General features: G+C 46.5%; 1 protein-coding gene and 1 long non-coding RNA gene across 3 annotated transcripts in view; one reads left to right on the forward strand and one right to left on the reverse strand.

Annotated features, from left to right (window-relative positions):
* The window catches only part of dlg4b (discs, large homolog 4b (Drosophila)), a 32334-nt gene extending 25339 nt beyond the window's left edge, over positions 1–6995 (forward strand). Inside the window, 9 exon segments of the mRNA XM_040140737.1 lie at positions 288–556; positions 2725–2827; positions 2928–3024; positions 3200–3376; positions 3463–3500; positions 3593–3640; positions 4712–4813; positions 4894–5066; positions 6882–6995. Of these exon segments, the coding sequence (XP_039996671.1) occupies positions 288–556; positions 2725–2827; positions 2928–3024; positions 3200–3376; positions 3463–3500; positions 3593–3640; positions 4712–4813; positions 4894–5066; positions 6882–6995 (1121 nt within the window).
* On the reverse strand, positions 366–12971 carry LOC120797319. 2 transcript variants are annotated; one of them, XR_005708491.1, is made up of 6 exons: positions 11676–12971; positions 11234–11460; positions 2908–3083; positions 2690–2794; positions 2198–2382; positions 366–604 (listed from the first exon to the last, which is right to left on the reverse strand). It is a non-coding gene; the product is annotated as an uncharacterized LOC120797319 (long non-coding RNA). The 2 variants fall into 2 exon arrangements; XR_005708490.1 differs by having other exon boundaries at positions 11234–12971.
* Positions 12972–13229: the final 258 nt, after the last annotated feature.

The raw sequence follows: 13229 nt of genomic DNA on the forward strand, positions 1-13229 counted from the left end.
TTAATGTCGGTCAGATTGTGGTGAAGTTGACTTCTTTGGGATTTTGGCCGATCTCTGACTTTCTCAATAGCGCCGCCCTTCGAACAAACTTTGACTTTTGGTTCCACTGGTGGTGAGGTTCTTAGGGAGCTTTTTATTTGGGCTGGTGTGAAAGCTGACATTCGAAAATGATGAGGACCAAACAACTGAGCCAGGACCAGCTGAAAAGGAGGGCACCACGCTAGCTGCACATCAGTTACACGTCATGTTAGTATCACACGTTGCTTATTGTTCCGTCGTCTCTGCAGCCTACATGGAGCCTGACTACATGTGTGATTACCCACAAGCCCTCCCTCCTCCGTCACCACGACGATACTCACCTATCCCCCGTGGCATGATGGGAGAGGACGACTACTCCCGGGAGCCTCGCAGAGTCTGTGTGCAGCGTGGGTCTACCGGTCTGGGCTTCAACATCGTCGGCGGAGAGGACGGAGAGGGAATCTTCATCTCCTTCATCCTCGCAGGAGGACCAGCAGACCTGAGCGGAGAGCTCCGGAAGGGAGACCAGATCCTCAGTGTGAGTACAGGAGACCGGATCCTCAGTGTGAGTGCAGGACATCGGATCCTCAGGGTGCAGAAATTAATCGGAGAGCAGCGAGATTTTAGCTTTAAACTGTTCGTTTTCCTTCCACTTAAAAACTTGCAGGAAAGATGGCAGTGCTTTGTTCAGCCCTCAGTACTGCCTGCGGGTCTTAAAATGGCTTAGAATAGTTAACGATCTGTTTTTATTCAAAATATAGAAAATACTTCGAATAAAAGAAGTTCTCGATATCCAATGAAATATTATAACATCAGGAAATGTCAGGTAAAAGACAAAATAGGAATTCATTTTGTCATTTGTTGCAACAATGAAGATCAGATTCAGTTACTTTAAACCTTCACCTGCTCTGTTTTAAGATGCAGTGATGTCACACTGTACCAAAGTAAGATCTGACATCACTGCTGCAGCAGAAACCCTAACCAGCAGGTGGCAGCAAAAACAAAAGAAGAAGATCAGGCTGAGTTTAATTCAACTTTAAACCCCAGACTGAAGTCTGTGTGCAGCCTGACACCTGGTGGTGACACACAGGGACTGACCTGGTATTGGCTGGTCTCATAACTAACACCAGACACCAATCATGGACGGACTACCATGACTATGGGCCCTGGGCAGGCTCTTCCACTGACAGTGCACAGCAAGGTAACCTGCTCACTCCACCTACTATGTTGATTATTCTGGTATATGACAGAAACCCCATTTTTGTTCTGTTTGGTTCTATGCAGAACATCAGACACAATTTGTCCTTATGTGTCAGAACAGAAAGCCATGTGAATAATGTCATTAAAACTTCACCCTACTGATGTGAAAGAAAACATAAATCAGTTACAGACGTGACCTCACAACTCAGGAATTGAAAAGTTCTTCGGACCCTCTGTAAAGAGGCGTCACTAGTAATTAATTCAGCTCCGGGATGAGTTCATGTTCAGTGTAGACGCGCAGCACCAGGTTGAGCTGCTGGAAGTTTCAGATACAGTCTTAATGTACTTGTCAGGAAATGATGACTCTAATCCAGCTGTTACTTTCCAAGTAATTAGCACTAATGTTAAGTGGGTGATTTTATCGTCTACTATTTTATTGTACCTATATTACATTTTTACTTATATATAAACAGACATCTTTCACAAATTTGAACACAATTGAAAAAGTTCAGTGCCTGCTTTTTAGCACTAGATGTCGGATTCTGTGACAGATTTTAGTTTGGATAATCCAATATTTTATCCAGTATCTGTTGATGATACTCTCGTCCAGCACCTCTAGTTCACATATGGTTCTTCTGCTAATGCTGACACACTGAATATCCTGGATCTCACTTTCATTTACAACAATGGGATCTTCATGTTTTTAAAGACGACCATGGAAATACAAAATCCCTTGGATCAAGAGTTTTTACAGTGCCAGCAATTTAAATCAGGAACTGTGTCCTATTAAAAGGTTCATGGCATGGAGCGGTTTTCCTGATAGGATAACAGATAAGATCTTGAAGAAACTATGAGTGAAACCTAGATGGACCCAAAATATGGATCCATCTGCCCTTCACTGGAAAAAGCTGGAGAACAAATCCTAAAAGGAAAAACCCGACCAAGGAGTTAAAGTTCATAAGAATATGAAAATTCTTACTTTACATCCACCGAGGATCTGACACCTGAAGTGTTCAGAAGTGCTGTTGTATCACTTCAGCTGTCTGGATGTAACGCTGATTATTTCCAGATTAGGTGAACATTCAAAAGGATCCAGTAGCGTGACATGAAGCGTCCCGATATGCCGGTGCCAAGCTGGAGGCCGCTCACGTGGAAGGCAGTCAGCTGTGGACAATGTAAATAACAGTGAAATACTGGTCAGACACACACAGCAGCACCGTTCCCAGAAGGTTTTACTGTCAGCAGATGTAAACCGTCCACGAACAGGGTTTAAAAGCCTCAGCAGGGCTCCAGTTGTTCGCATCACGTTTTCAGCACCGTTTGTTAATTTGTGTTGTTGCTGTTGAATCTCAAACAGTGTGGGCCTGTGACATCATCGGCCTAACTGATGCACCTGAGCAGTCGGCAGGCTCACCTGGTCTCACCTCTGCCTGCTCCGGATGATGTTTTAAAGTTACTCTCATATACTCACATATTCTGTCTGTTTCTCCGTGTGTGTGTGTCCAGGTGAACGGCGTGGACCTCAGGTATGCGACACATGAACAGGCAGCAGCAGCTCTGAAGAACGCCGGACAGACTGTTACCATAGTAGCACAGTACAGACCTGAGGGTGAGCACTCGCACTAAAACACATACACAGTCATGTGGTGTTCCGTGGTCATGGTGATCTTTTCAGGATGTCACTGTTACCATGGTGATATTGTGTGCAGAGTACAGTCGTTTTGAAGCGAAGATCCACGACCTGAGGGAGCAGATGATGAACAGCTCGTCCGGGAGTTTGAGAGCCAACCGCAGCTTCTACGTCAGGTAAACCGGGTCACTGCGCCGGTAGCAGTCCAGCTCAAAGAGTCCACATCAGTAAGTCCCTGTAAATAAGTCCAGAGACGTTAGTGGACATAAAGAAGCTCAGGTGTGAATTCCCCCCTCACCTGATGCCCCTGTTTGCATCAGTGTTAATGTGGCGTATTGTGACTGGTTGCAGGGCGTTGTTTGACTATGATAAGCAGTGGGACTGTGGCGTCCTATCACAAGCTCTGGACTTCAACTTTGGGGAGGTTCTTCATGTGACGGACAGCGCTGATGACGAGTGGTGGCAGGCCAGACGGGTGAACCAGCAGGGGGAGCTGGAGGAGCTGGGATACATCCCGTCCAAACACAGGTGAATATATATTAAGGTATGTTTGGGTCACTACTGCTGTAGCTTAAATACACTCCTGGTATCTAAACAAACTGTGTGTGTTTCAGAGTGGAGAGGAAGGAGTGGTCGCGGATGAAGAGTAAAGGTGACGCTTCTGTTCTACGCACAGACAGAGTGATGGAGTGAAAGCGGTTTTCTGTCTTCCGTATGTGACTGTATGTGTCTTCCTTCTTGCAGGCAGAGAAGGTTTCGTTCACAGCTACGAGCTCATCACTCAGATTGAAGGTCAGTGTCACCTTTGACCTTTGAAATCAGCGGAAACTGGCTCCATTTTCAACTTTCGTTGATTTATAATAGTTTTAAAGAAGTGACACAATCTTTATGTTTTACATGACAGTCCATTAGGACTAAAATGCAGCGTTGTTCAGTTCAGCACACTCAGGGTTCTTGCTGCTACAGGTTTAGTGTGGGGCTGCCACACTAAATCTAATCACTGGATTACCGAACGGGCCAACGGGGCACAGGCACAAGGTCCCGATCAGTCTGGGGCCCCTTAAACCCGAGCCTCTGTTTGAAGTGACTGTTACAGGGAAACACAGAACAACCACAAAAAGACTCAAAATGACCACAGCCGCAAAACAAATACAACAAAACACTGAATACAAAATGACACAAAACTAAAAATGACGGGCCCACGTCGTTTGGCATTGCCTTCAGTTTGGGGTCTTGCTCCTATGTAGGGTGGGTAGGGAGCCTTCTACACGTCTGCGCCCAGGGTCCCGTTGTCTCATAATCCAGCCCTGGATTGCGAGTCTGTCTCTTCGTTCAAGTAAACGCAAATAGCCATAAAAAAAGTTAAAAAATGCCAACACCACCCTCAACCCTCACCACCTGCAGCTTTATATCATTCCTGTTGTTGAAATTATTCGCTGAAATGCAACATTCTACCGGCAAACTTTCACTCTGAAGCAGCTGCACTGAACGTGTCAGCGCAGGGGACTGACCTGGTGTTCAGGCCGTTGAGTAAATTAAACTCAAGGACCTGGACACCAGTGACGAGCTTTCGGTCCTGGGCCAAAACCATAATGCTGCTTGTTTAACACCAGAAGGTCAGTCGGCTTGAGGCCCACAGGGCACCCGCCCAGTCCCATATCGGTAGTGGGTAGCACAAACCAAATCCGTCACTATGGCAACCCACTGCAGGACAAAATGTCCGAAAAAGACTTTCCCTGACGTGCTTTAGTCTCTTTTTTATGTTTTAGTGCATTAGCTAATTCGCTCTGCGTCCTCCAGGGGATGTTTTCTTTGTTAATAACGAGCAGGTGTAAATAAAGTTTCCTCTCTCTCCGTCCTCAGTGGACTACGCTCGTCCTGTCATCATCCTGGGGCCGACCAAAGACCGAGTCAATGACGACCTGCTGTCCGAGTTCCCAGACAAGTTCGGCTCCTGTGTCCCTCGTAAGTGTCCAGCTCCAGACAAAAACAGGAAAACACCACGTAGACAACAGGAAGTCACTGATGTGACTCTCTCTCTGTAGATACGACTCGCCCTCGGAGGGACTACGAGGTCGACGGGCGGGACTACCACTTTGTGTCGTCGCGGGAACAGATGGAGCGGGACATCCAATCACATCGCTTCATTGAGGCGGGACAGTATAACAACCACCTGTACGGGACGTCGGTGCAGAGCGTCCGACAGGTGGCCGAGCAGGTAGGACAGGCTGGTTTCCATGGTGATGTTCAGGGTTTCTATGTTGTTATGGTTACTATGGCGATCGCATAATGGTTTTCTGAATTATGTTTGTGGAGGGTGGTGGTTACCATGGTTACCAAAGGGCTATTTTTAGGTTGTTATGGTCACTGTGAGGCTTCTGGGATGTTTGGGATTGTTGTCATGGTGATATATTCTAAAATATTCTGGATGTCATGGTGACATGGTTTTCTATGACATTATAATTTCCAGAGTGATTAGGTCTTATCAACGTGAAGTGACAGTGTTTCTGGGATACTATGGTTTCCACAGAGATTCGTTAAAACGTTACGATTATCACATTATGATTTTAAAGTAGCTAGATCATCCAGTTACCATGGTGATGATACTATGGTTTCCACAGAGATTCGTTAAAACGTTACGATTATCACATTATGATTTTAAAGTAGAGGGTGACGGTTGCCAACTGGTCTACTAGATCATCCAGTTACCATGGTGATGTTCAGGGTTTCTATGTTGTTATGGTTACTATGGCGATCGCATAATGGTTTTCTGAATTATGTCTGTGGAGGGTGGTGGTTACCATGGTTACCAAAGGGCTATTTTTAGGTTGTTATGGTCACTGTGAGGCTTCTGGGATGTTTGGGATTGTTGTCATGGTGATATATTCTAAAATATTCTGGATGTCATGGTGACATGGTTTTCTATGACATTATAATTTCCAGAGTGATTAGGTCTTATCAACGTGAAGTGACAGTGTTTCTGGGATACTATGGTTTCCACAGAGATTCGTTAAAACGTTACGATTATCACATTATGATTTTAAAGTAGAGGGTGACGGTTGCCAACTGGTCTACTAGATCATCCAGTTACCATGGTGATGTTCAGGGTTTCTATGTTGTTATGGTTACTATGGCGATCGCATAATGGTTTTCTGAATTATGTCTGTGGAGGGTGGTGGTTACCATGGTTACCAAAGGGCTATTTTTAGGTTGTTATGGTCACTGTGAGGCTTCTGGGATGTTTGGGATTGTTGTCATGGTGATATATTCTAAAATATTCTGGATGTCATGGTGACATGGTTTTCTATGACATTATAATTTCCAGAGTGATTAGGTCTTATCAACGTGAAGTGACAGTGTTTCTGGGATACTATGGTTTCCACAGAGATTCGTTAAAACGTTACGATTATCACATTATGATTTTAAAGTAGAGGGTGACGGTTGCCAACTGGTCTACTAGATCATCCAGTTACCATGGTGATGTTCAGGGTTTCTATGTTGTTATGGTTACTATGGCGATCGCATAATGGTTTTCTGAATTATGTCTGTGGAGGGTGGTGGTTACCATGGTTACCAAAGGGCTATTTTTAGGTTGTTATGGTCACTGTGAGGCTTCTGGGATGTTTGGGATTGTTGTCATGGTGATATATTCTAAAATATTCTGGATGTCATGGTGACATGGTTTTCTATGACATTATAATTTCCAGAGTGATTAGGTCTTATCAACGTGAAGTGACAGTGTTTCTGGGATACTATGGTTTCCACAGAGATTCGTTAAAACGTTACGATTATCACATTATGATTTTAAAGTAGAGGGTGACGGTTGCCAACTGGTCTACTAGATCATCCAGTTACCATGGTGATGTTCCGAGTGTGTTGTGGTGGCAACGCTGTGAAGTTTCAGGATACTGCGGTCGCCGGGATGATGTGTCTGGGAGATTCTGGTTACTGTGGTGATGTTTTGAGGAATTAGCAGGTTTTAAGAGATTCAGTGATCAGTGTGTGAGTCCCAGTTTCTGTGTGTGTCCACCAGGGGAAGCACTGCATCCTGGACGTGTCGGCCAACGCGGTGAGGAGGCTTCAGGCGGCTCAGCTCCATCCCATCGCCATCTTCATCCGACCGCGATCCCTGGAGAACATCCTGTAAGTCAGTGAGGGCACGAAATAAGACTCTGTCACCGCTGTTTCAATGGGACATTAAACCCAACAACTGAGCCAAGATATTTGATTTTTTTGGGCTATTAAGAATGAGAACAAAATGTGTGTGTGTGTGTGCGTGTGTGTGTGTGTGGGCGTGCATTTGTGTGTAGTGTACATAAAGGCTTGTGTGACTGTAAATAAAACGATGGGGCTCAAACACACAGTCTATTCAGGGCTTAAAGTTTCAAACGACCACTGGACTACAACACCCACAATCCTCTTCATATGGACTACAAAACCCTCAGTCCTCCTCTGCAACAACCATATGCTGGACTTCATCTCCGACAGTCCCCTACTGTCTGAGCCACAACACCCTAAACACGCCTCTGCTTGGAACACAATACACACAATCCCTTTTTGCCTGGACTACAACACCCACAATCCTCCTCTCCTCATTTGGACTACAAGGCCTACAATCCCTCCTGCTTGGACTAGAACGCCCTTAACCCCCTTCTACTTGGACTATGGGGCTCACATTCCCCCTTTGTCTAGACTACAACAGCTACAATCCCCTTCAATTTGGACTACAACACCCTAAATCCTCCTCATCTGTACTACAACATTCAAAACCCTCCTTCTGCTGGACTACAACAACTTAAACCCCCACTTATCTGGACTTCAATGTCCACAGTTCCTCTCCAATTGGACCGCAACATCCACGATCCTTCTCATTTGGACTATTACGCGCAGTCGCCCTCTGTCGGGATTACTACAAGACCCTCAACCCCTCTTTGCCTGGACTTCAACATTTGGACTATAAAACCCTTCTGTGAGACTACAACACCCACAATCCCCTTCAGTTTGGCATACAACATTTTAAATCCTCCTTCTGGAGTTCTTCTGGACTACAATTTAACCCCCCCTTATCTGGACCTTAATCCCTAAATCCCACAATCACTCTCTGCTTGGACTACAAGACCCACAATCCTCCTCATTTGGACTACAACACACAGTCCCCTTCTGTCTGGCTTATTAAAAGACCCACAATCCCCCTTCACGTGGACTACAACATTTTAAACCCCCCTCATCTAGACTACAACACCCTTCTGATGGACGACTCTGTTGCAGAGGACAGTTCAGACAGTTTTTGTCAGTCACTGTCTCTGGTTGCTTTACAACAACAAGGACGTAAAACTGAAACTGAAACACTTCCATTTTTAAGCAAAAGGTCGTGGACTACATTACCCACAGTTCCCAGCTGCAGTGCAAGATTATGCCACCTACAAAGATCTACAGCACAGAAGGACTACATTACCCACAAGTCCCGGATAAAGGTCTAGGCTGCCAAGATTCTGGACTACGGTACCCATGATTCCCTGCTGATGAACAGGACCAGAGGCAGCTGGGACGGGGGAGGGGGCACATGCTGGGGTTGGAGCTAAAGCTTCAAGATCACAAAACAACCCTGGACATGGTGGGGGTGGGGCATGGTCACCAGTGGCCACGCCCCCTCCCGTGTGCCTAACACAGTACTCTATTACCCACAGTGCTTTGGGAGATTCATGGAGGAGGGAAACGTCCTCCTCCTATGACCATGGCAACTGGGACTGATGGTGATCCAACATGCTCCCCAACTGGTTTCTGATGGTTCCAGTGGGATTTTTTAGACTGAAAATCAGGGTCATGTGAATAATTATAATAATTATTATAATAAAAATAATCATAATTATTGATGATGTAATATCATCTCACACACATACACACAGCGGGGTTACCTGAGGTCGTCTTTTCTTTCTGAGCACTGACTTAAACACTTTATAAAACCTGCAGTATATCCGAATATTTATTAGCTTGTGACACACACACACACACACACACACACACACACACACACACACACACCAGTACAGAGGAGGCTGTTGGTTTGATGACTGACTTGTTGTATAATGAAATAAATTAGTTATAAATGAATTCAACTATTGAAATATTGAAATAAATTCCTTATAAAAGCTGACCTGAGATCTGTGTGATGGAGGATGACGGGATGCGCTTCACTTCTGGCTCAGGTTTAATACTGATGACGTGGACGTAGACTTGAATACATCAGGTCTGTACGACTGAGCGTGAACTTGCCAGCTCTGTATATTCATGTCTCAACATTGAATTCATCCAAAGAAATCCGCTGAAACTTTTCATATCTCAGGCGCAGGTAGCGGCCAGATCTGTGTGCTGATATATAAATAATTCAGTTTCACTGGAACCACTGAAAACCTCAGAACCCGTTGTCTTAAATAAATACAACATCCACAACGCAAATAATCAAGCAAACTAAGCCCGGATGTTCCCATGTTCGAGTATAAATGTGTTTTCAGGTAACGAGAGTTTTCTGAATTCCTCCCATAACAATCATAAGACCAGGGACACTACCAACCTGCGCTCCGTTAAAGAAGGCAGCCTCGCCCTCAGCTCTCTGTACGGGTCGTTGGAACGACCGGCGAACGCTGAAGGCGTCGCTCTGCTGTCCAGACTGACAGTCAGTCGTCACCCAGACAACGTGAAGTCTCCGTCTGTCTCCCTGCCCCTCGGCGAGTCAGACTCACAGCAGTTAATTACCTCGATGCCGATGGTCACCAACCCGGCGAATAACCCACGGACATGAGGTCAGAGCAGCACAACAGACAAACTGTTTGACACAACATTTAACGCCTGACGACGCGAGGGCTTCATGTAGTGTAGAACTGCACAATCTATGCACAAATAAATACCTTTGAACGTAATTTAGACGGATACAAACCTTTTACAGATTAACGGAACTAAATTAGAAACCATTTCACAGCACAGCAGGTTGTGTAAAACCTTTCAGACATTGACCTGAAGGGAAACAAACGGTGATGCACTGCATGTGCTTGTGTTTGCTCTCACTTCCTCAAAACCTCGAGGCACCTGGCCCTTACGCAGGCGGCGAGCGACTGCGCTTTTCCCGCTCAAGGCGCTTTACACTACGGGTCACATTCACCCGTTCACACACACTCATACAGCGCGTTGTAAACAAACACGCACGCGCTCACACACTGACGATACATCGGGGACAATTTTCTGGGTTCAGGAAGTTCACACTTCGGCATGCGGACCGGAGGAGCCCACAGCCGGGCCCTGTCTGTGACAGCGTTTAATGCGATCCTACCGACCAGGCTGTGTGATAGACCTCTCCACCCGGGAGTTGAAACGCCCCTGAGTCAGCGAAGCGGGTGGTCAGCCACCAACCAGTTCTCCAGGTCTCTGCTTATTAACGCTGGGGCCTCGCGGGGACGTCTGGTCTCCACTGTTTCACTCACTCTACATGAATGACTATCTCGTTGGAGCCGTTTAGTTCACTGACGAAAGCACAGCAGACCTCATTTCTAACAATATTAGAACAGCTCAGAGAGATTAGCGCTGACCTCTAGTGACCTCTGTCCACCTGTTGCAGGTGTGTCGGGGCTGCTGGGGTCTCACACCGTTAGACCAGTGTCCCCTCGCTATGTCGGCGCTGGAGAATGGTCCGGCTGCGAAAGCTCATGTTTTTATTATTGGGTCGAAGAAAACAGAAGGCGCGGTTTGATGCTGCTACTTAAAGGAGGTGCCTTAGGGTGGAGGGGCGACCGACTGAGTGACAGTCGTCATCCACACAACGTGCAGACTCCATCCGTCTCTCTGCTCCGTGGCGAGTCAAAAACAGAGCTTCCACATTCCTTCGTCGTTACAGGTAAGAGTCCCGCATCGAGAGGCCAAATGTCAGCCAAAGTACTCGCCGCAGCAAAACGACCCTATGAGTGCACCATTACATCACTAGTTTAGTTTCACTGATGCAGTCATGTGTGAAGCTCCACTCAGACCAGACTTGTTTCTCTGGTCAGTGATTTGAACCCCCCCTCTGGAGCTCATCCTGTCGGAATGGGGCTTAACATTTTACTCTTGCAGTTATGGTCACGGTGGAGACATTTTGTTAATGTTGCGTCGCTGAATCTCTAAAAACAATTCCAAGCGTGTGAGCTAATCGTGTCAAGATCTTAATTTGAGAAGTAACTAGTAACCGCAGCTGTCAGAGCACATTTGCCTCTGAGGTGTGGTGTAGAGTAGAAGTAGAAAGCAGTGACAAATGATCATACCAAGGTAGGAAAGTACAGGTGTCTCAAAGTACGTTGTACTTAGGAATAAAAATACTTAGTTACATTCCACCACTGTTTATTCATTCAGTAAACTTACAACATGGTTCCAGAATAACCCTGTGGCTCTGTTTGTGTGTCCTGTCCTTCTGTTGTTCAGACCATGTGGTCCTGGAGATCCCTGCTCTGCCCGTGATGCCAGGAAATGATGTGACTTCACAGTTCAGGTCCCGTCACGCGACGTACAGGGTGGGTTCTAGATCCCCCCCCCGGAATTCACCGGCAGTGATGTCCAAGAGTCTCACGAAGGTGTCTACAGCTGCTATGCTGTGGAGTTCGATAGCAGGTGAGGACGCCTTCGACTTCTGCTCACCAAAATGCTTGTTTCTGTTAAAATGCTGTGGTTATACGGTCCAGGTAGAGACAACGACAGACTCCCAGGTGTGCGTCTGGTTATGCTAACGGACTCATACGTGTTGTGAAATAGAAATTTGTCCCGATTCTGTAACAAGACTAGATCTTCCTGTTTATCTTTAACTCACCTTTCGGTTTCGCCACCTGTCCACAGCTCCTCCTACTGATCCTCCTCCTGCAACCTGTTCTCCGTCTACACCTCCCCTCCTCCCTCTGTGTCTGTACTCAGACTCCTCTGCCATCTAGTGGTCATCTGTCCGTACTGCATCTGCAGCGTCCCGATGGTGTCGAGCTGCTGCAGCAGGAAGACAGGTAGCTAACACACGCACAAACTTCAATAACGAAATTTTATACCTCCGCCTGAACTTCTTCGCTCCGCCCACAGGAACTAGACCGGCCGTCTCCGTGGAGATGACCCAGCGTGTTGAAGAGTGTCATGACGTCACTGCCGATGTCACCACTGAGCATGACCTCTGAGCTGACAGAGCTTCACGGTAAAGACTCTGTTACACTGACTGACGGAAAACGGGATTTCAAAATATAAGAGGGTGAATGTGAGAGTGCAGTTCGAATAAAGCTTTGTTTGAATGTGTCTTTGAGAAAATAAGAGACTGCTGCTCTGAGTTTGGAGTTCATTTCAAAGTAAAAGCCAAAATGTTATCGTAAGAAGTCAACCACCGTGTTTCCCTGCTGTGTTTTCACATATTACTGGCGACGGAAACATGACCTCAACTCAGTTTAGTTGTTGATCAGATCGATGAACGACCGTGTGGTTTCCAGGTGTTGCTTAGCAAACCTCTGCAGCCCGCTCCTCATCGCTGCTGCAGGCTACAGGCTGCAAGCTACATTAGACGCTACTAGTGTAACGCACCCCAATCTAGCACCCAACTCTCAGAGGAACAGGTGCATTGTGGGCAATGTAGGCGCCAGGTTTCGACAAGAAAGCAGAATGCGTTGAGTAAAAAAGCCGGTATCTCTGGATTTGCTGCATCTTTTTTTTTAAACTGTCCATTGTCCATTGTGAGTCTGACAATATCATCGGAGTGTAAGTATAAATGAGTGGAGTAGCAGATGGTCGATAGTGCTGCTGATCCCACTGACAACCAACTCCCCTGGAGTGGCTGAAAACTTTAAACTCCCCGATCAGCCCATGAAATCTCAAACATCTGTGAAACTCCTCATTAACCCCTGGAATCCCCTCGATCAACCAGCGGAACCTCGTCAATAACCTCGGAAACTTTATCAGTGCCTGAAACTTTCAAAACTCCTAAGTCTGCAACGCGTCAGACTACGAGGCTCTGTGGCCGAGACCTGGAACTTCAACAACCCAGAAGGCTTCTGATGCAAACTCCACAACCTCTTCAAGAAACCGCTACCTTTCGGATGAGTCGGCTTTTCGTGGCCTGTGCTCAGGATTCATTGTTGTGTCGTGGTCCAGCTTCACTCCACGTCAGCGTGCACCTATTAAACTGCAGTGACCCGTGGTGGTTTGTGTGTAAAACGCAGCCCAGGCGGGTGGGTGGTGACTAGGCTGCACCCTGAACATGTATTGTCCAACCGCACTGACAACAGCGTGTGTTTTCGCTCTGTGATGTCACGTCGCTTCCTGCCGGTCCCGTGATGTGATTGGTCCTGAGACTGCTTCCCTCCGTTACTTCAGTTACCAGAGTGTTACTGCAAGT

Source organism: Xiphias gladius, chromosome 12 (genome assembly GCF_016859285.1).
Source record: "Xiphias gladius isolate SHS-SW01 ecotype Sanya breed wild chromosome 12, ASM1685928v1, whole genome shotgun sequence".
NCBI lineage: Eukaryota > Metazoa > Chordata > Actinopteri > Istiophoriformes > Xiphiidae > Xiphias > Xiphias gladius.